The 24,087-nt window shown below is 41.1% G+C and overlaps 1 protein-coding gene across 1 annotated transcript; it reads left to right on the forward strand.

The window, feature by feature from the left end:
* The first annotated feature begins 17,568 nt into the window (after window positions 1-17,568).
* On the forward strand, window positions 17,569-23,184 carry spry2 (sprouty RTK signaling antagonist 2). Its single transcript, XM_041198482.1, has 2 exons — window positions 17,569-17,870; window positions 21,196-23,184. The coding sequence occupies exon 2, from the start codon at window positions 21,247-21,249 to the stop codon at window positions 22,207-22,209; it is 963 nt and encodes a 320-aa protein (XP_041054416.1). The 5' UTR covers window positions 17,569-17,870; window positions 21,196-21,246; the 3' UTR covers window positions 22,210-23,184.
* Window positions 23,185-24,087: the final 903 nt, after the last annotated feature.

Raw genomic sequence — 24,087 nt, forward strand, 5'->3', positions numbered from 1 at the left:
TGATCTTTGTCCAAATATGGACAAAAGAGCTGAACTCATGAGGTGAGTGTGACTGCCCTTGACATCAAGGCAGCATTTGACTGAGTGTGTCATCAAGGAGCCCTAGCAAAACTGAAGTCAATGGGAATCAGTGGGAAAATTCTCCACTGGTTGGAGTCATACTGAGTACAAAAAAAGATGGTTGTGGTTGCTGGAGGTCAATCATCTCATTCCTGGGACATCACTGCAGGAGTTCCTCAGGGTAGTGTCTTAGACCCTTTATCTTCAGCTGCTTCATCAATGACCCTCCCCTCCATCATAAGGTCAGAAGTGGAAATGTTCATTGATGATTGCATAATGTCCAGCACCATTCATGACTCCAGGTACTGAGGCAGTTTGTGTCCATTTATTGCAACACGCGGACAATGTTCAGACTTGAGCTGATAAGTGGCAATTAATATTCGTGCCATGCAAGTGCCAGGCGATGACCATCTCCAACAAGAAAAAATCTAACCATCTCCCCTTGACATTCAATGGCATTACCATTGCTGAATCCTCCACTATCAACATCCTGGGATAAACATTGACCAGAAACTGAAATGGGCCAGCCTTATAGCTACTGCGGCTAAAGGTACAGGTCGGAGGTTTGGAATTTTGCAAAGAGTAACTCACCTTCCTGGGTCTCCAAAGCCTGTCCATCACTTACAAGGCACAAATCAGGAGTGTGATAGAATACTTACCACTTGCCTGGATGAGTGCAGGCCCAACAACATTCAAGGATCTCAGCACAATCCAGGGCAAAGCAATCCACTTGATTGGCACCCCATCTATCACCTTAAACATTCACTCCTTCCACCATCAATGCACAGTATCAGTGGCGTGTACCATCTACAAGATGCACTGCAGCAACTCATCAAGGCTCCTTCAACAGCGCCTTCTAAACCTGCAACCTCTACTACCTAGAAGGACAAGGGCAGCAGAGGCATTGGAACACTACCACTTGCAAGTTCCTCTCCAAGCCACCCACTACCCTGCCTTGGAACGATATTGCCATTCCCTCACTATTGCTGGGTCAAAATTTTGCAGCTCCCTTCCTAATAGCAATGTGGGTGTTCCTACAACACATGAACTGCAGTAGTTCAAGATGGCAACTCACCACCACCTTCTCAAGGGCAATTAAGGATGGGCAATAAATGCTGGCCTAGCCAGCGACACCCATATTACATGAAAGAATTGGTAAAAATAAATTGAGTTTCTGTTTATATACCTAACCTCCACCATTTTCACAGGGGTGGAATGGAGGTGGGTTCTAAATTGCACAACCATGGTTCATGAGGCAATTGTCTATAAATATCAGCAGTTGCCTCCACTCATGTGATTTTGGTGAAATAGTTACCTGGAATCTGAAGTGTGCAGATTAGATCTGGTAAAAGCAGGTGTTAACTTTGTGGGTCTTTTTGAATAGGCAGGGTACCCTTTGGAAGAAATAAAGTATCCCTTGGATATGGTCCAGGGACATTTTTTGGAGAGGTAAGGCACGTTGTGGTTGAGGTCAGGTACCCTTTAGGATCATTAAAATCAGATATGAATGTGTGTAAGAAGTGCATAAACTCAGTGGAGCTGTCCAAGCTGTCAAAGAACTGTCAAAACTCATTAGAACTGACAAAGCTGTCATGGGATTTAACTCTGCTGAGATTTAAATTAAAAAAGAGCATGTGGAGTTTAAAATAAATAAATGGAAGCCTGAGGGCTGCCATTATAGGATTTGTGCTGTATGACTGATTTTATAACCTAACATTTTCACAGTGGGGTGTCTGTTTAGTGAGCAGTTTGATTGACAGCTCCAAGTGGTTGTAGGGTAAAAATGTTTGTTTTCATAAGAGGATAGTTGAAGGAATTTCAATGTATTGAATTTTTTTTAATCGCACATTTTTTTAAATAGTGATGTCATCAACAGACACATTATTTTATGTCAGCATGGCTCCTAAGATTTGCCTATGGTGGATCCAAGGTGAGTTGGCATGGGAAAAGGATGGTGGATGGGGGGGTGTGGATTAACATGGGGTATGAGGGGGCCATGGGATGGGTAGAGGGGCATAGGGTGGCACAGGGTATATGAGGGGCCAAGGGGTTATGTGGGGGGGCGCATGATGTGGCATTGATGGGGCATGGGGTGTGTGTGGGGTGAGGGCTGGAAGGCTATTTTTTGTTTCATTGATTCTTTTAATAGCTTCAAAGTGCCAGAGCACCGAGGCACTTCCGGTCATCTGCACCCAGCAGCCTTAGCACTCGTTCCTGGAGTGGCAGGTCCGACTTCTGATCCAGCACCTCTGAATCAAAAATCTGACATTTTGGGCTTCTTTTTGCTCCCAGATCAGGTGCACAGAGTCAGGACGTTACCAGGCTTTGCGAACCCGACCTGGGTGTAAAAATCCAAGCCTGAGTTCCTGCAAAAATGGCTATATTGAAAAATAAGGATCCACAATAGCAGTTACTTCAACACGGTGGCAGTCTGAATTCTTGTGACAGAATAACAGGTATACACGTTTTACCTTCATTACAAAAAAAATATATTGTTACATGACAGAGCAAACTACAATTCCTGGAGTAACTTTTCCAAAGAGGGACTGAGGAGAAAGGAAGAAAACTTTTGGCCTAACATATGGGCCCATCTTTGGTTATGCTCCACTATTACTCAGAGAACTGACTTCAAAGATCCTCCTTCTCCTTAATTTCAAATCTTTCCATGGTCTTGCCCTTCCTCATTAATTCCTCCCATCATATATTTCTGTACCCTGTACTCTGAGAACACAGGCCTACTTTGCATTCCTTGCTCTCCACTCTACTATCAGCAGCTGATGTTGCAGTCACTATGCTCCTGCCCTCTGGAATTCCTCCCTCAGCCCATCCACCTTTGTCACCTTTCATTCCGCCTTCCAAAGTTTTCTGAAGATTCTCCTCCTAGACTGTGCATGCTCTTACTCTGTTCTGATCCTTCTCATACTTTTCTTTCCTTTTGTTTAGCTTTCACCAGTTATTCACTACCCTGTAATGCACACTGGGACATTTTTATACATGAGGAGCTCTATACAAATGAAAGCTATTGCAGGTATATTTATTTCACTGTTTCTTAACAAACGCGAACTGTAAAGAGGGATAAATTCAATTAAATGCGGGAGGAAGTAAAGCAACTGAATTGGCAGAATATGTTCAACAGGACTTCAGTGCAGGACAAATGGAACATGGGTACCAGCATACACCATTAATTTCTCAAATTCCCTTTTAACTTAGACAAAAGACCCTCAAAAACCATGGAGAAATGGGGTAAACATATTGATGCTACAGTGGACAATCAGGAACCGTCCCAACCCCTCTCCTGCTTCCTGGAAATCCTACCCCATATCATTGAAGATACAAGCTAAGTACAAATGGAAATAATCTCAGCAAACCCATTCCAAAAAGGACTAACAGAAAAAGAACTAATATGAAGGGGATAAAGAAGAAGAAGAGTCATACGGACTCGAAACGTTAATGCTGTTTCTCTCTCCACAAATGACGCCAGACCGGCTGTGTTCTTCCAGCATTCTCCGTTTTTATTTCCGATTTCCAGCATCTGCAATATTTTGCTTTTATCTTAGGGCAAAAGCCTCTACAATTTCCACAAAGCAGAAGTGTAAAGGGTTCACTGGAAGGAATATAAGCAATAGCAAAAATATGTGAAAAGGGAAATCACTGGGGTAATATAAGAGCCCTCTAAAAATGCACAGCACAAGATGCTAAATGTGGTAAAAAAATAAGTCAGTTCTATAAAAGTAAGAGGCAGAAAAGGTAAGAACCATAATAAATGCAAACAAAACCAAAACTGAGGATAAGCACAAGATAATCAATATTCTAAAAGATTACTTCCTCCAAGAATTCACAAGGGAGGACTTGAGCAGCATGATCTCTTCTAACAGTGTTAACCAAAGTTGAATGAAGGAATCTCAATATAAATGTGACAGAGGAACCAGACACACTAAAAGTGCTCAAAAACAAATCACTCAGGATGGATGATAGCTATCCCAGAATTTTGAATGAAGCTAGGGAGGAGATTTGTGAATCACTGAGATGCATTAGTTAGGAACTGCTTGTAGATGCTGTGGATTGAGAAGTAGCTAATGTGCTGCCCCTATTCAAAAAAAGACACAGGCAACTACAGTCCCATCTGTCTCACTGGTGAAATGGAATTGATCACCAGGAGGAAACCTAAGGTGGATCTGTAAAATAAGCAGTGAATTTAGAAGGAATAGATCATATGCCTTGACATCCCCTCCCCCGCACCTCCAAACCCCACACTTGCTTTGGCAGGTCACCACATCTCCATATTGATCAGAATTAATCCGAGACCCCTTCAATTTACCAGCTTGATGCAAAATTGTGGCCACCCTTTTGTCGAGGATACAGTGACTGGCCAGGGTCTCAAAATCAACTGCAACATAGCTAACCAATGTACAGCAGCAATCACCAAAGCCAAATGGATATTGAACTAACATAGCCAAAGCAGGGGGATATAAGTTAGAGGTAATCATAATCAAGTAGTAGAGTACTCTGGTCAGACTGCACCTTCAATATTTCACCCAGTGGTGCTTACCCAGGTGTAAGGGGGGATATTGAAAGCTGGAACCAGTGTAGAGAAGAGCCCTGGTGTCAGGGGTTTAAGATATGGGGAAAGACTTGAGTGGACTTGGGGTTTTCAGCCTCGAAATGAGCCTTCTGAGAGAAATGGTCATCAGGAAATGACTAGGATAACTGCAATGGAAAGCTAAACATAGAATCATACAGCACTGAAGGAGGCTATTTGGTCCATTGAAAGAACTGTCCAATTTAGCCCCACACATCAGCTTTTTCCCAACCTACAACTTAGCCCTCTTCAAGTACATGTCCAAATGCCTTTTCAAAAGTACCCTGTGATTACTATAAAGGTATACAAAACAGCAAACAGTATGGAAAAGGTGAAGCCAGAATATTACTTTAAGTACGACCGTGACAAGGCAACATTAGTTCAATCTAGAATGTAAGTGGTAACTTTGAGAGTGATATCAAGAAGTTCTTCTTCAAAGTGAAAGCAGTGAACAGATAGCATGATGGGAGTGAAATCCTTTGGAACAGTTAATATATTTCAATGGAGGAGGGGAGGGGAGGATGACACCCACTCACGTACCCTTCCAGGTTTAGGATGAACTTAATATTGGCTGAATTGTATTTTGCCTCTGTCACTGTGGGATGATCTTGAAATGTATTATTAATTGAATTTGTCAGGCTAGTTCAGGCTATTGATTCTTGTAAGCACTACCCTTCTAATCCATGTTCTCGTAACTAATGCATTTTCCTTTAATTTCCAGGCGTGTGATTGTAGGTCTCTCAGTGGTTCCTTATCCTGATACATTTAGCCAGTTACAAATAGGCAATGGACAGGGGCAGGTTGTGCTCCCTCCCATGGACATGTATGTAATAACAGCTGAATAATTCACAGTAGAAAAAAAGGAGCTTGTCGCACAACAATCAGCGTAACGACTCAAGAATTGCCAGCAAGTACAGAGTTGCAGAGCAGCTAAATTGAATCTGACCTTTAAATTGTTTTGCTGATAAATCTTCTCACAAAGGTGATGTGCTGCAACACTTCATCTGGTCTGAGCTAGGTAAAGTGGATGTAGAATTATCCAAAATGAAACCCAGGAAAAAAGTGAATAAAACTTATTTTAAAGGACGACTCCAATGTAAAAAAAAATGTTGCCAGTAACAACCTGCACAATGGTATCCACTAAACAATATGATGCATTCAACATTGGCTTTAAGTTTATTGGTTAAATTGTCAAGTGGGCTCCTTGTCAATTACAAAGCAAGCCTCACAATGAATTATGTGCATATCCTTTTAAATCATTCTCTGTCACCTACAATCCAATTCCCATTTGTTATTTTAATACACATCAATTGGTATTTTAATGCTGCATTGTCTCTCAAACAAGTCGAGTTGAAACTCCACCTCCTATGCAATGTTCTACATAATTCATTGTAAATGAAATCTTGATGACAGCGAGAACAAATTCCAAAACATGTGACCTTCGCGTGCTTTTTTTTTGTCCTGGGGCAAGAAAAATTACTTTATTAAAAAGCGCATTTTAAATACTGTTTGAAACTTGAAAGATTTATGTGTACAGGATGCAGGGTGCATTTCAGCTTAGGGGCCATGCTGGAAGGGATATTATAGCTTTAAATTTTGTTTGAACCTTTTGTTCCTGTTGCATAGGTTTTCTTATATAAAAAAAATCAGACACCTTTGACAGTGCATAGAATCCAGTTTAGTAAGTCTGGAGAATGCACTGGTTAAAAAGACTATATTTTGGCCCTCTGATTAACTGAGCGATCAAGTGCATTTAAGAACAAGTAAAAAGTACTTTAAGTTGCATCATTACTCAGGTCTAACAAAATACAATTGATTAATTTGTATAAATAAGTGTTTCAAGTGATTTTCAAAGATTAGGAAGTTTTTTATCGGATTATTATTAATCAAGAAAGGGTTTGGCGTTGAGGATTGGTTCATGTAGATTACTGGGAATTCACATTTCAGCAAGTGAATTGGGAATAAATTGTTTGCAAGCTTGTTTCGGGTTTAGACGCTCAAACTGTGCATGTCCCTCCCCCACCCACAACACTACTCTCGGGCTTTTAAGTTAGCAGAATCACATCATAAAGCCTGTATCATGACAACACAATGCACGTGCACAACTCATCTTTGTTAATTTTGAAGCCAATAAAACCACATTTACCATTATCCCCAGGAGGGACAATCAATTGAGGAAAGATTGTAGGTCTAATTTCTTTTTTCTACCCTCGCTAGCCCTGCTCAACTTTGCCTTTTTGGACCTGAGCCCGAGGTGTGCCTTTTCACAGTGATCTGTGGTTGAAGGTCACAAATCATCAGGATTCAACATCAGGGTGTGCAGATTAATTTGATCTGACACCAAACATGTTCACACATCATCTGCAGCATCATGGCGAATTGGGAACTGCTTCACTGTGATGCTAAAAATGGTGCGTGAATGCACCCTTGGACCAAAACAAGCGTGATCTTACTGTGATTATACTTAAAATTTACATCTGAGCTAATATTTTAACACAAGAATGCTTTGGAATAATTGTAGCAAGGCAAATGATTTGTGAATGCTGAAGTTTGTTTATTTTTAAAAGGGAATGGTTTCACTCAATACAATACTTGGCGTTGGTTTCTATTAGTTCAGCCTTTCTGCTATCAAAAACAATGGGACCTAGACTACACACTCAGAACAAAAACAAAAATACCTGGAAAAACTCAGCAGGTCTGACAGCTTCTGCTGAGAGGAATACAGTTCCACCCGGGCGCTTCCGACCAGAAGCAAGAGCCCTTCGGGGCTCGCCTCCCCACCTCACCGGGTAAGTAAAAGAACGATAAGGTAACATTCAGCTGTCATCCTGCCTGAAGCAAGGTGTACTTCTCCCTCCCCCTTGCGCTTCAAGGTTTGTCAATAGAGGCAAATGGGTAGGATATTTTGCAAAAGCATTAAATAACTCGAAAACATTTAATAAATAAAAATTTTGTAGTGTAAAGGCTACATGGACAAAGTGTGCAAACAATTCAATATTTGAAAATATGTTGCTGTCAAAGGGTCCTCATGACGTTTTTCTTTCTCTTTTGGTTTCACTAAGTGTTACAGCACAGTTAAAAAAAGTGATGAACAAAAGAATGGAGCTAAAAATTGCAGAGAGCCTTCACTGGGATTTGATTCCATACTCCTGCCACTTCTGGCTCCACCATAAATTAAGTAAATAAATTTCAAAATTACCTTTTGGGCGGCAACCAATTGTTCCTTTAAGCACCACAGAATGCCTGAAAAAAAAACTGACTGCAGTCATTCAACAAATCGATTTCACCAGGAGAAGACTAATAGGCCTTAAGCCGCTGATTGACATGTTGCAAAGAACCTAATGAAATTACAGGCCAGCACACTGGGTGTCGGCTGCACAGCCTGATCCAATATGGCGGGCACAGGATGACTGTGTTCATGCCATCCACCGCAGTGGACCCTTAGCTTTCTATTTTATGGCCTGTTAAAACGAGTGCAGCGGTATCCAATTTCGATTGCAAATTGTTTGATTACATCATCTTCTAACTATAATGGAGGCTCCTAGCTATAAAGGAGTGACCTTGGTAATATTTGCAATATTTTTGATCAAATTATCAACTATAATTAGAGAAATACAGTTCACTGAAAATCTGTATGATAATCGTGGATTGTCTAAAAATCCTTGATTTCTGAAATTGATCATAACTGTTAATATTGAATTCTATTCTCAAAACAACGTGTGTTGGGAATTTCCTTGTGTAAATTAGGCTTCCACTGAAGCTACAGTGATGGAAAGGGAGAGCCCTGAGCAAATGCTGCCTCTTAAGTAACCATAGACCAGTCAGTCTCTGTCAGTTGTGAATAGCTGATAAGACTTTTGCACAGGGTGTCATCCACTCACCCACCACAAATTCAGCACAAGCTCTGCAGAATTGGAAAGTCCAAGTTTACATGCTCTTCCATCAAACATATTGCAAACAAGCAGGAAAACCTCAACTACCACCCAATCCCGCTCCCTGCCTTAGAATTCATAAATTGAGGGAAAATCAGCAAACATTTAAAAATGCACAATTAGTTAAGGCCTGGCAGCATGCATTTGTTAAGGACAAGTTGCATTTGCCAAATTTAATAGAGTTTTTTGAAGAAGTAATCAATTGAGCAGATAAAGAAAATGTAGATATATGGATTAACAGAAGGCATATAACAGAAGGTATCCCACCAGAGGCATATTAGAAAAAAATCAGATGTACATTTTAAGATGAAGTGTAGCAGCAAGGATTGAAAGTTGGCTTACAGACAGGAAACAAAGGAGGTCGTGTTAACTGTAACCACTAGTTTAGTCAGATTGGCCACTGCTTCTGATTTTTGTCTTTATTGATCTGACGTCACCCATTTTGCATTATTGCCTAAATTTAAATTTATCCAGAAGCGTCAGGGTAAAATAGATGCTGCTGGTACTGGAAAATGTTTGGAAGTGTTGGACCTCAGCTGTCATCTGTTTTTGTTCTTGGCATGTATACATGATTTAGACCATAGAATCAGGGAATAAAATCTCAAAATTTACTGGTGATAGAAAAATAAGAGTTTTGGCAAACAAGAAGTAAAAAAACTTTGAAAAAGACATTAAAAAGGTACCGAAATGATCTGTCTGAGGCAGTTACAATTCAAAGTTGTTAATTGTGATGTAATACATTTTTGGAGGACAAACATGAAATGAGAGTACACACATACTGAAAGACACTGAAAAGTGTCGATGATCAGAGAAACCTAGGGGTTCAAATAATTCCCTAAAAGTGCAAGTGCTTGTAGATAAAGTCTTAAAGGATCGGATTTGGGTTTCAGTATTATGGCTATAGAATATAAAAGTAAGGAATTATGAATTTATGCAACACGTTGGTTAGGCTTCAATTAAAGTACTGTGTACAGTGTTGAACACCCCATTATAGATACAACCATAAACATAGAACAGGGCTATGCCAAGGAAAGGAAAGTGCTGTCATAAGGAGAGACCTGTGATAGTAGGACTATTTCCATTACAACAGAGAAGGCTAGGAGGAGATTTAAATGAGGTTTTTAAAATTGTGAACGATGTAATACATAGAATAGTACCAAACCTGCACTGTGCAAGTTGTCACACATCCAATTCACTTTCAGGCAGACCTAAAAGCCCCACACATCGTTACTTCCAGGAATAAAGCTTGAGTCTGTTTATTGTGGTTTTACATAGTCATTAGTTTCCACATTCATGTAAATGTAATTTTACCTGTGTACACATAGCTTAAGCATGTCAATGCCAATATCTAGGAATGCCAGTTTTTTGTAATTGTTTTTGGAATAAGAAAAAATATATCAATCTGACAGAAGAGATAAATATGTATTATGTTCTAATTCATGTTTAATCTGGAAATTACTGTCTTTGATGGATCTTACGCAGCCACATAAACTTTGACTTAAAATGAGGACTAATACTGTCCAACATGAAGATAATAGTTCTGAATTTTCACAAGTTGTCCCCTCTAAAGCATTTTGGTCTATTTCTATAAGCTGCTTGGGAAATTACTTTGTAGAAGTAACAATTTCTTTTTGAGAAACAAAAGCAGCTTTCGCATCAAAATGGATTGCTACTTCACTGATGTATATTCTGGAGCTTCTCATCGTGAGTGCCAGAATGCAGGCATATTAAAATTCACGTCATCTTGGAAATGCAAATTAGAGCACAATTCTACAAAGCTAAGTGCAAACATCTTTGAACTTCCGATTCCTTTATTAGAAGAACCAATGGTTTTCTTCCTTTATTTCCCACTTCATTTTAATCCAATAACTCCTGCTTATGAGTGAATTCCTTTGAGTGTTGCCACCTAAGATGCCATGTATTTGGTATGTCATATTGCCTGGTCATTTGGTCATCAGGAAGCATCTCAGCAAAGCTTGCAACTTTCCTTATCTGACATTCTTGAAGACATACTTTCCAATGGGATCGGGATAGTAACCCATGACCTTACAGGGACACTCAAGTCATTGGCATTATCCCCTCTAGCTTTTTTATATTAATTTATGGGATGTTGGTGTTGCTGGCCAGGCCAGCATTTATTGCCCATCCTTAAATGCCCTCGAGAAGGTGGTGGTGAGCTGCCTTCTTAAACCGCTGCAGTCCCTGTGGTGTAGGTACACCCCCAGTGCTGTTAGAGAGGGAGTTCCAGGATTTTGTTGTGCCAAATGATATCTATTGCCTCAGCTTAGGCCAAGGAGCAAGCTTGGAATCTTCCAGCTCTGTCTTCCAGGTAATTTGTTAGTTAACTGAACCATTAGGGAGCCCCTGTCAAAGGTTTCCTGAAGGAAGTAAACCAGTGGAAGTTACAGGAGAGATCTTCAAGCTGTATGTGACTTTGATCTACTTCTCATTTCATACCGTCCACCCACAGAAAAAGAAGCGGCTTTACTTTTGACATCAGTAAATTACATAGGGTTACATAGGATGTACGGCACTGAAATAGGCCGTTTGGTCCAACCAGTCCAAGCCACTGTTAATGCTCCACTTAAGTCTCCTCCCATCTTTTCTCATCTAAATTTCCTTCTCCTTCAAATGCTTGTCTAGCTTCCCTTTAAATAGATCCATATTTTTAACTTCAACCACTCCCTGAGGTAGCGAGTTTCACATTCTTACTAGTCTTTGGGCAAAAATGTTCCTTCTGAATTCCCTATTAGATTTCTTAGTGACTGTTTTATATTGATGGTTTCTAGTTATGCTTTTCCCCACAAGAGGAAACATTCTTTCTGAAGCCATCCTGTCAAATTATTTCATAATTTTCATAATCTCTTCTAGTATTTTTAATCTTCAAATTGTGGAAAACTGTATTCCATGGTATACTATAAAGTAGCTGAAGACCAATTGGTGACCTAACTATCCAAATGTCATACTCTTCATTAATGTTTAATACCTCCATACCAATGCCTCTGATTTACATCTTACTTTTCCTGCTCATCATTTCCCAGGAATAGGATTTATTTTAAATTCTGAATATGCATACAATGTCTAATTTGTGCACATCTGTAGTATACAAGCAGAGAAGTTCATTATTTTTATTTGCAAATATTTAACAGAGCTGCTCACTGGAATAAATAACCAGTCCCACTAAATTAGTCCACAGAGATTTAAGTGGTTTAGATCTCAGCATAAATATGGAATTATTCAAATGTAGTGAATCACAAGGAAATTATTTTTTGTCTTGAATTGAAATGCATCATCTGACTGAGTTGGGCAAATTCAACCAAAACAAAGATTAGATTGTGACAAATAGGCAACCCAGATCCAAACATTGATTGACATAATCCAATAGTACATTGCATTAACTACACATGGGATATCCAATAATGTATGTTGTGTAAATGACATGACCAGACAGCATGCTGTGCATGCATTAATGCAACAAAAATATCAGTCAACAACAGGTTTCAAATTATGAACAGCCTACAAGCTCAGGCAGCCAAGTACATCCCTTCCTAGGACTGCTTCTCATTCCAATTCACATACAGTAGGTCTGTCAATTTGATGATGGGCAGCTGAAGTGACATACTATCACAAAAATTTCAAAACATAATATATTTTTTTATTTTATGCTCACAATTTATTGAGCAATACTTACAGTGTGTTCTGCAGAAGAAGTAACAATGATTTTTTGATTCCAACAACTACATCAGACAATCCTCGCACACTCAATCACAGAATCACAAAATTTTAATGGCACAGGAGGCCATTCAGCCCATTGCATCCGCACCAGGTCTCCAAGTGAGCATTATGACCAAGTGCCTTTGCCCTGCCTTTCCCCTGTACCCTTGCACATTGTTTCCATTCAAATAATCATCTAATGCCCTCTTGAATGGCTCGATTGAACCTGCCTCCACCAAACTTCCAGACACTGCATTTCAGACCGGTAGACTAGTTGTGTGAAAATGTTTTTTCTCACGTCACATTTGCTTCTTTTGCAAATCACTTTAAATCTGTGCCCTCTCGTTCTTGATCCTTTTACGAGGACAGCATTTCAGGGGATTAAGAAAACTAATCGGTTGCATTTAATATTGGCGTAGCTGCATTTATGATGGCCAACAGTACAGTCCCCTAGCGAACCTCGCTCAGGATTGATGGAGTCATAAGTGGGTTGTGGTCAACCTCTAATGTGGAATTGTCTATCGCCTTTCATTTCTGGCCATGTGTTGTTCAGCTTCTAACAACTGACCTTGATTTAACTTTATTTTTAACGTCATATATATGGCCACATATTTTATTTTCCCTTCAACTTATTTTAGGAATTTAAGATGATTGATAGAAGGATTAGAGAGGACAAGAGGAAACATTTTTTGGGCTGCCTGAATTGGTGGTTGAGGCTGAAACGCTCAACTCATTTAAAAGGTGCCTGGACCTGCACCTGAAATGCTGTAAGCTGCAAGACTACGGACCTGGAAAGAGGGATGAAAATGAACAGCTAGTTTCTCTTTCTTGGCCGGCGCAGATGTGATGGGTTGAATGGCCTCTTTCTGCGCAACAACTTTTCTATGGTTCTATGGAATTTGGCTTTTTGTATGGCTTCCTTAATTAAATTAGTATATATGTTCATAATAACTTGATCTCTGTTACATATTAACACTTACATGGGTATTACAACCAATGAGTTTGATATTTATTATATAATAATCAATATTAAAATTGTTGAGAGCAAAATGCCCAAAGGTATTCTGGAAATGCAATTTCTTTTAGGATAAATAGTGAATGAACAATGATTAACACGCAGTGATCCATCCCATGGAGGGAACTGGCCTAATTGGTTTACCATGTTAAGGATGTCCTCCACTGAGTATTGATAATCCTGGCCGAAGGAAACAAGATTTTCTTAAGTGCTTAGAGCTAAAGAAGGAAGTTCCTTAGTAAAACCTGAACAAATGGCTTACAACCATATGTTTCTTTTTCCTAGCCAAAACAAAATAAAAGTGAAAGCAACTCTTTCTTTGAAGTAAGTGTGCCGTATGGTTACATATGTGATAAGTAGCTTCCAATGATTTATTAGTAATTTGGTTATGCATTTCTTATTACATAAGCTGCAAAATGGAAGTATCATTTTTTTTCACTCTTAAAATCACAAATGACATCCTATGTGACTGTGACAAAGGTAAACTATCCCTCTTCATCTTTCTTGTCTATAGCCTTTGACATGGTTAACCACACCATCCTTCTTCATGCCTCTCCAGGGCTGTCCAGCCTGGTGAGACTGTACTCACCTGGTCCCATAATTGTAGCCAGAAGATCACTTGCAATGACTTCTCTTCCTACTCCTGCTCGGTTACCCCTGGTATCTCCTAAGGAACTATCTGGTCCCTTCCTATTTCTTATTTACATGCTGCCCCTCAGTGGCATCATCTGAAAACATAGCTTCAGTTTTCACATGTATGCTGATGACATACAGCTGCGTTTCACCATTACCTCACTTGTTTCCTCTGCTGTTGCTAAATTACCAGACTGCTTGTCTGACATCCAATACCGCACAAGCAGAAATTTCTTTCAATTAAAATAATTGGGAAGGCCAAAGACATTGGCCTGAATTTTCCCGTCAGTGATTTGGGGGCGAGGCCCACTCGGCAACAGGAAAATGACACGGGATGACTTCGGGAGGAACCCCCGATGTCATCCCGGTCCATTTAAATATTGAAGAAGGCGGGTGGACAGCAAAATCAGCTGTCCGTCCTCCGACCTGTCAATGCCAGTTAAGACCATTAATAATTAATTAACCCAATTAAAGGCCCTGCCCGTCCAACCTTAAGGCTGGTGGGCAGGCCAGGAGCTTCAGCGGGCAATAGAAAAAACATAAAACCTCATCCACTGGCGGGATGAGGTTTCATGTCCGCTTTAAACATGTTAATAAATTTTACGTGATATTTATTAACATGTCCCATCTCGTGTGACATTGTCACATGAGTGGGACATGTTAATAATTTTTTTTATTTTTCTATTTTTTAAGTTTGTTTCACTAATCTCCCTGAGACAGCATTTAGTCTCAGGGGGCAGTGCACTCTTTTGCGTGCATGCGTGAAAGAGCGCACTTTGACGGATGGAGAATCCTCCACCCCACCCCCCCCCCCCCCGCCCCCAGCCCCCAAACAGAAAGTGCATAAGCGCTTCCTAGCCTATGTCACACTGGGTGGACCTTAACTGGCCCACCCACTTAAAAAGGCGATGGGGCCCACTTCTGTGGCCGAGTTTGGCTGCCTGCCCGCCGCTGAGCCGATGGTGCCCGTCTGCCAACCTAGGGCAAAATTCTGCCCTTTGTCTTTGATTCCTGCCACAAACTCCATTCCCTCTCCCTGGCTACCGCCTGAGGCTGACCAGATTGTCCGCAACCTTGGCATCATATTTGCCCTCAAGATGAACTTCTGACCACATATCTCTGCCATCACTAAGACCACCTATTTCCAGCTTGGAACATCACTCAGCTTTTCCCCACCACTGTCTGCTGTTGAAACCTTCACACAAGGTTTTATTACTTCTAGACGACTATTCCAATGCATTCCTGGCTGATCTCCCACACTCTGCCCTCTGGAAACTTGACATCACCTAAAGTTCTTTTGCTCATGTCCTTACTTCCACCAAGTCCCATTCACTAATTATCCTTGTGTCCACTGGCCTTGATTGGCTCCTGGTCAAGCAATGCCTTGTTTTAAAAATCCACATCCTTGTTTTCAAATCCCTCCATGACCTCACCCCTCACCATCCCTGTAATCTCCCCGAGCCCCACAACCCTGAGCTCCTCTCCTCCTGTTCTCTTGAGCATTCCCAATTTTAATTGCTCCTCCATTAGTGGCCGATCTGCAGTTGACTGCGCCCCGAAGCTCCTGAATTCTCTCCCCAAACATTTCTGTCTCTCTACCTCTCCTTCTTTCTTTAAGACACTCCTTAAAACCTACTTCTTTTGACCAAGCTTTTGGCCATTTACCTTAATATCACCTTATATAGCTTAGTGTCAAATTTTGCTTCATAATGGTCCAAAGAAGCGCCTCGGGACGTCTTATTCTGTTATGGATGACTTTACAAGAAGTATCAGTTGGTGTCTTTGTTCGCTGAATGTAAGGCATGTTTAAGGGTGCCAGGGGGATGTTGAATTGAAGACAAAGTCTTACTGTAATATGAGAATGCCTAGCTCAACTTCAACAAAAATCAATGCCATCCCTTTCAGCTCCTAGCAGCATCTGAGTGCCACTAGTCCCAACCATAACTTCCTCATTTGCGCTCTTAGGCTGAATCTGTGAGCTTTTTTTTACTTGCTCATGGACTGTGGGCATCGCTGGCTAGGCCAGCATTTATTGCCCCTAACTAATTTCTCTTCTTCAAATCATTCTTGTGTTTGAGTCTGAGATGGCCATACCAAACATCTAGTTTAATGCTAGTCTATGACCTGCTTATGCCATGAAATCACCCCCGTACATTCATCACCCTATGCACTAGCTTGTCCAACACTGCTCTCTTTGCAATCCTATATAAACTTGAGCTTATTTAAAACTCTAAGACCAAGGGAACTCTATTTTCTTGTCAAATTGTACTGGTTCCTAAGTTTGAGTGAATCTACGTCAAGTGCTTCACCCTCATCAATTATCACTTTGACCTTGTTCCCCCTTATCTGCATAGGTTTTCCAGTCATATATCAATCTATGTACCTTTTAGAATCCAGAGACTTGTGACTCCAGTTTGCTGTTTGTTTCCCATTCGAGCCACTCCACCACTAGAGTGTTGCCTTTAAGTCACTTTACACCTGTCCTTTGGAATTTTCTGACAAAACCATTTGTCTGCTGCATTCTATCCTCCTTTCAAACTCCCTAAAACCCATTCTCTTTGACCATTTCTTTGGTTCCCCCAACCCTGAATTTCCTTCCTTTTATCTGCCTTTTGTTAAGCCATTTGCTCTATTCCTTGTGAGTCAAGCAAATTAAATGCTAACCGTTCTTGTTACCAAAGGAAACAATCATAGCTTCTGTAAAGTGCAAGTGGTTTAAAACAAGGGTACCAAATTCGAGTTTAGAAATCTTGGCTTGAAAAGGGATTTATACTAATTGACCTCCACAAGGTTTGCCGAGCTTATTACTGTGGTGAGTACGGGCATTTACTGGCAGAGTTGCTGCAGAATTGCATTCACACTAAAGGGTTAACCAGTTGCAAGGGCACTGAAGAACAATTTATGGCCGATAACTGGAAAATTCTACCCCGTGCATATTAAAATTCAGATCTGGTTTAGATTCCAGAGCAGGTTACTGACATTCAGACGCAAAAAAAAAATCGAAAGCTTCAACATAACCAGAGTGGTAGGTTAAAAAACTGGAGACGGATGTGTAGTTTGCAGTTTAAAAGAGGTCTGTTCTTGTGCTGCATGTTGAAGCAGTGCTAGACTCTTATTCCTGGCACACATTGAATATTCTCTCCCTCTCCTCCCCCCCGCCCCATTTCTCACTCACTCACTCACTCACTCTAATGAATTTGAGCCCAGAACCAATCAGCAGAGACCGGATGCAATATATCCTCTGGGACAACAAATGCTCTATTCGATCCCATGCAGATGACGCCATTTACCCATCAGCTACCTCTAGAAAACTTAATAGCAGCTCGGGCAAATCTGCTTCTTTAAAGCACTCTGCAAACTTCACATCTGTCGGAAGGATCGGGGCGCCGGAGGAGCAAGGACACTGTAACCGTGTGCAAGGAAAGAGCCATTTGTGAATGAAGACCAAGCGCCTGAATTCCCTCCTGCAAAGTTGCAACCTTGACAATTTCCACCACCACCACCCCCCCCCAACCCCCCCCCCCATTGCCGAGTAGAGTGAGTGCGTGTGTGTGCGCGTCCGCCCTCGTGTCTGTTGCTGCTGGCTTCATTCAGGAAAAAAAAGGATTTTTCTTCTCCCCCCCCCCCCCCCCCCCCCACTTTCTCTCTCTCTCTCTCTCCCCCCTTTAAAAAAACAACTGGTGATCGATCGGCGGCTGCTGCTGCTGTGATCGGCGATCGGACAGGTCCTGTTGCTTACCCACCCCTCCACCACCCCTCCCAAACCCTTTCCCCTCGACCCCCGCCTCTTGTTGGATGCTTTTACAGATAGCCGGAGCAGATCTTCGCTGGAATTTGGATCGGCGGCTTTTTCTTTTCTCTCTGGTGGAGCTTTTTTTTTTGCCTCTATCGCAGACATAAACCAACGGAGAGGAGTTAGTGGAGCGCCGCGACCACGGTAAGTTTTCAAAAGACGAAACTTTTAACTTGCATGAAGAAAAGGCACTGGGGGCACCCGTAAAACGGCATAGGGGAACTTTTGTTTTAAAAAAAAATGAGGGACAGTCTTTTAAAGAGGCATTTGAAGATGTTTTAAAAGGTATTGGAGCAATATTTTCATAAGCATTGAGACAAATCTTTTCATAAGCATTGGGACAATCTTGTGAAAGGCATTTGAGGACGATATGTATGTGCATATTTTTTATATATATATACATAAAATCTCAAGACAAATATGTAATTGTGACATTATTAACAGGTTGCGTTGTTGAGCGTTTTAACTTGTTTTATTCCGGGAAGATCAAATTGTAAATAATAAACACAAACTAATTGATAGCCCCGAACTCCGCTCTATTGTACTGGACAGACTCAGAATATGTTAGCAAGGGATGCACCGAAAAGTCTTGACAAGGTGGAATACTGCGATTGAATGCACTTCGAGTTCCAGATTTGTTTTTCCATAACATTTTGAAGGCACGGCATGTGTGTGTGTGTGTGTGTGTGTACAGAGAGGGAGAAGTAAGGAAAGGCGCTCAGAGTTAAAACCTGATACTGCTGCATTTTAGCAGGATTTGGTTATGATGCAAGTGTATGGAAAAAGTCGAGTTTGTGTTCTGTTTTAACAAGGTAATAAAAAATGGTTTAGGAAGCGGTTTTGAACATGCAATGCTCCGCCCGATGGTGGTGATGATGAGAGGGGGGAGTGGGAATTTTGCACCGACCACTCGGCCCTGTCACACTGCCTTCCCCCCCCACCCCCCTCTCGTCTCACCCCCGCCCCCTCCCCTTTTCTGGCACCCTCCCTTGTGCCCCCCATCCCTTGCCTCTTTCTGCCTGCCCCCCGCCCGCCATCATCAGCCGCTGGGTATAATAAGAGGAGAGAGGCTCCTCCAGCAGTTCCACTTAGGACTGGTGCTGGAGCCCGGTTCCACGGCTCAGTCTCTTCCCTCTTTCCCCCCTCCCCCTTTTAACCAGACCCTTATCCGGTTGCTTGTTTGGAAAGGAGCGGGTCCTGCTCCAAGTTTCCACGTGTTTGATGTTATTTATTATGAAGAGGAAAAGGGAAGGAAGTCGGGCAGAACCAAAAAAAAAATCGTGTTTCAAGAGATTTTTTTTTTTGCAAAAACTTCACCTCAAGTCAAGGGAACTGAATGAGTTGGCGCAAGTGGCGGATTGTAATCCCATTTGCAGCCTCCTCTCTGCAGTAGTTGCATATGGAAGTTGTCACGATTTTCTTTTCATGGTGAATGATCCGTGCATAAAACCTCACCCACAATATACATATTGTTCCGACCCTGACGTTGCTGGCAGATTTTGATATAGATGAGTGTGATAAGAGTGCATTGCTTGGGGATGGTCTCCCAAGTTAAGTCTCAAGATATTAAACTTGTTTCTTCCTCGATGCTGCAAATCCTTAAAGTAAGGGTATTGTTAACTGAAACAGCACTTGAATATTTGCGCCAGAAAGGCACAGCATTCAGAAAATATGCCATTTCTGAATGGAGTCATTTGGAATCTTAACTTTCAGCAAACAACGGCGCAATGTGATTTGTACCCATAGTCTGCCCAGCTTTATAGTACGTGGCCAACTGTTTCGGCAGCCCAAGACCCCCTGCCCAGATTTCAGAGGGTCCCAATTAACATGATAAGGTTTACAGTTCCAGTTTATTTGGCTATTTCACCCTTTTCAGCTCATTTTGTCACGTAACTTTATTTGGATTTTGTTTGTCTATCTTATACATTTTATTCCTCTAAAGTTTTAGGGCTTCTATTTCAGATTATTTACTTATGGAGAGGATGGGAAGCTACATGTAGTTTTAACAGATCATTGGCTGCTAGGAACTAGAAATAGCCATGCTAACAAGCAACAAAATGTGCAGCCCTTTCCATGAAAATTAAGCAGCAGCTCATATTGATTGTAGCAGAAAGAATTTGGCAGTTATGTTTAGCTCACAAGTTATATGTAATTCCCCCCTTTGTTTAACTTGATGGGCCTAAAAAAGGGAACTTTGTTTCCTCTTTTGGTATTTTTCCCTGTGTCTATGTTGTGGATGCAATTTTTTCCCATTCTAGTTTCCCTCTTATTGCCAGGAACTGGGACAGTGTACCTGTCCCATCGAAATGGCAATGGTGGCATTCTCTATGGTTGGAAATGATTTCACACAGTCCAGTATATGGTTTGAGGCCTGCAGGAACATTATGAAGTCAGCAGCAAGGCAAAGGAGTAGTAAGGGCATAACTGAGGTTGGAGCCCAACTGCTTGGAGCAACCATTTTGTCAGTTACCAGGAGGAGGCGCTAGAGAGAAAGTAGAATTTTTAAGTAATATTAAACTCTACAAGGTGAAAGTCCAGTGCTCCTTGTCAATAATCTTTGATTCTTGGGACAAAGAACATTGCATACTTTGCTCCCACTGTTGTTATAGGCTAGATTGTATCCTCTTGATTTAAAAAAAAATTTCCAAACTAATACAGATATGTTGAGCTGGATCTTGTGCTTGCTCTGGTACTGTCAAGGTTCTCTGCTACAGGAGTTGTGTTTTTAATTAGATCTGGTAGAGTTCCAAATTCTGCATACTGGAATTGCATTAAGCATGAAAAAACATTGTAGTCAGTTCCTTCTGAGTGAAGAGCCAAACTGCTATCTTCTTGCAGAACTTCAGATTGAGAATCTTATCTATTACTGCCTCTGCATTCCAACTATCAAAATCAAAATGAAAAGGTGCATGGCACCTGAAGTTTGTAGTTTTAATAATAGCACTTCATATTTGATCCCAAAATACATGCCTTAAAAACGAGCAGTTGAAAGTTCTGAAAGTGTCTGCAGGCTGAAAAGTTTGTAATAACCTTTTTGAGTTGGAAGGCAGCTCATTTTTTTTGGCACTCATTGCCTTGGCTGGTTTTGGCTGTTTCCCTGTCTTCATACTGAGTGTCAATGATTTTAAGAAACAAAAATCCAGCAAATCAATGGTGCTTGTTATTCACAAGAGGGGGTGGAGGGTGGCGGGGATTGGGGGAGGTGTGGGGGGTGGGCGGGTGGGAGGTGGGGGTGGGGGGGGGAGAAATCCTGAAGTTGCTGAAGGGAAAACATATAAATGTCAGAACATGCCCAGCCTTATTCATTCAACTCTTCTGTATGCAAGGATGAAAATGCCTATCCCTTATTTTTAACCTTAATGCACTAATAATGGGGAAATGATTTCATGATTTTTTATTTCACTTTTGCATAAAATACTGAGTATTTATAAATAACATACTGAATATTTTTCTCCCTGTTTTGCAACAGGACTTCAGATGTGTTCTAAGCCTGGTGGGGTGATCACTTTTCAGTGTACAGATGGATACGCGAACTCAAAATGGCAGTGGTTCTCCAGCCCTGCTACAGTTGCTGCGTGACAGTGGAAGGCAACACGTGGAACCTGACCCCAGGGATGTACAGCCACAGCAGGTTCAAGTGTTGTCGCTCGATCAGATCCGAATTATAAGAGCCACTAATGAGTACACAGAGGGACCTACTGTTGCTCCAAGGCCTGGGAGCAAGTCTGTGCACCGACCACCCTCTCAGCACAAAAATGAGAGAATGTCTGGATTAAATAATGACCAAGAGCACCAGCGGTTTAACAACCGCAGTCAGCATCATCACATGCATTCTTCATCGAGGGCACCTTTAACTCGGTCAACTAGCACTGTGAGTAGTGGTTCTCGGAATAGCACAAGGACAAGTACAAGCAGTACATCTTCTGACCAGAGACTTCTAGGACCTCCGTCCTCTCCGGACCATGTTTCTGATCAGATCGTCAGGGTACAGCCCAAATCGGAATTTAAATCTGATGAACTGAAACCTCTGGGGAAAGAAGAATTGGGCAAACACATCTACCGATGTGAAGACTGCGGGAAGTGTAAGTGTGAGGAATGCACTTATCCGAGAACTCTACCTTCCTATTGGCTCTGCGACAAGCGGTGCCTCTGCTCTGCGCAGAATGCAGTGGAGTATGGGACTTGTGTCTGCTTTGTGAAGGGCGTCTTTTACCACTGCTCAAACTATGATGACGAAGACCGCTGCGCAGATAATCCGTGCTCCTGCACCCAGTCGCATTGCTGTGTCCGGTGGTCAGCCATGGGCCTTATGTCCCTCTTTATGCCCTGCCTGTGGTGTTACCTACCTGCCAAGGGCTGCCTTAAGTTGTGCCAGGGGTGCTACGATAGGATTAACCGTCCTGGTTGCCGTTGCAAAAACTCAAATACAGTTTGCTGCAAGGTTCCTAGTTTACCTCCTAGGAACCTTGAAAAGCCTTCCTAGCTGATAAGGAAAGATAATATTATTTTCAGTGTTAGTTCTCAATGCTTTTATTCTGTACATTTGTAATATGGGAGAAGAAATGCATTTACAGTACTGGCACTGAGCACAATGCTGGATACTTTTTATCTGACTGCCTTAAGAGACATAAACTACACAATCTACAGCCATTAAGATGGTCTTTCTTTAAAAAAAAACAGGAAAAGGGTATCTCCCATTGTGCTTGGGCTTGTCTTCTAGTTGACCAGCATGGCATACTCATCTATTTGTGTGTAATAGTGCCACTGCAACTCCCTGGAGTTTGGCAGAACTGTTGACCCTTTTTTTTTTTCTCCATCTTTCAACTGACACACAAGAGGTTAGAAATCATCCAATCAGTGAGTTCACACAGGATGCTCAATAACCATTGTTTTTGAAACAGCATAAGCTAGACCTACAGGTAACACATTGACACTTCCTGGTCTTTCTGTATTGTATGTGAATACTTCTTGCAGAATATGTAAATTAGCAAATTGCTCATTTTTTTGCTGCCAGAGTTAATTTGTTATATTTTTGTATATACAATAATATTAAGACTGTGAAAATTGTGCCATATAAATGGCAGATTTACAGATATTATACTAATATGTTGTACATTCAGACAAATGTGAATCAGTCAATCAATATGTTTAGACTATATTCCACCTTACAAAGTTCACCATTATGTCACTCTTGGTATTCCCTGACATCATGTATATTGTACAGTTACCATAAATTCAGTCTTTATTTTCTAATTTTTCAACATATTGTTTAGTGTAAAGAATATTTATTTGAAGTTTTATTATTTTATAAAATATTTATTTTAAAAGGCATCTTACAAATTCACCCTTTTTAAAAAAAAATAAATGGGAACATCATAGTTACTGAAAATGAGGGTGATACAAATCAGATGCATATGTTCACTATAAAATAGAAAATATATTAACGTTTTGAAATCAAACTGTGTACTACTTTGTCTTTTCTGCTCTTTTTTTATTCCCATGGTACCAGAAGAAGTTGTTGCTAGATGTATGGGGATCTTCTGTGCAGTATTCAGTAAGATGAGCTGTGCATCCTCCAGGTTTTCAAATATATTTCCACTGTTAAAAGGCTTTTCATGTATCTCCTTTTATACATCTGTATGTTACTACATTAAGGAGGAGCCACCCTGATTATAGGGCTTTTTGTTTTCAGTGCTCCAACTTCTGTGATGCAGAAATGTGGAAATATATGTGGAAAATTCTGCACACTGTTTTTGGATAGATGAGGTATATGAAGGCTGGAACAGCCTTACACCGTAACAGCAGTATGGCAGGAATCACATGGTATTGAAACTGTAAACTCAGCAACAAATCAAAATGGAATAAATTAAAATTCACTACTGTTTTAGAATCTTTCCAACTTCCTGCCCCTCCTCCACCTTATTTTAATGTTCCCTGCTTATTTTTCTCCTCTTACTTCTTTCCTGAGGGGGGTGACTTATACCAGATACTGTTCCACAGGCAGCAACAGCCTTCTGGTATTTTGCCCAAGTGACTAACCTTAGTGGGCTTAGTGAACAATAAATGACATTGACTATAGGGGTACATCATAGTTAAGCTGAATTCCGCCTTTGCTTAATGAGGTGCAATTTCCAATAGGGGTCCATGAGCAATGAATAGGAGTGGGAAGACTGATCAGTTACTTGTATGGTCCAGAGCCCAGAGGCACTGGGATCTCAATGCTGCCTCAGCTGAGATCAGAAATCGGACCTAATCTATGTGGATCAGCATCGCTCTGAATCATCAGAGGACACTACGACTGAGAGAATTCTGTTACTTTTAATTGGAGCTGTTGCTATCTGACTTTGTGGAAGAGATGTTA

Source organism: Carcharodon carcharias, chromosome 11 (genome assembly GCF_017639515.1).
Source record: "Carcharodon carcharias isolate sCarCar2 chromosome 11, sCarCar2.pri, whole genome shotgun sequence".
Classification (NCBI taxonomy): domain Eukaryota; kingdom Metazoa; phylum Chordata; class Chondrichthyes; order Lamniformes; family Lamnidae; genus Carcharodon; species Carcharodon carcharias.

Bases quoted from the DNA above. Each gene is read 5' to 3' on its own strand.
- spry2 (XM_041198482.1), top strand. From the start codon at position 21,247: ATGGATACGCGAACTCAAAATGGCAGTGGTTCTCCAGCCCTGCTACAG.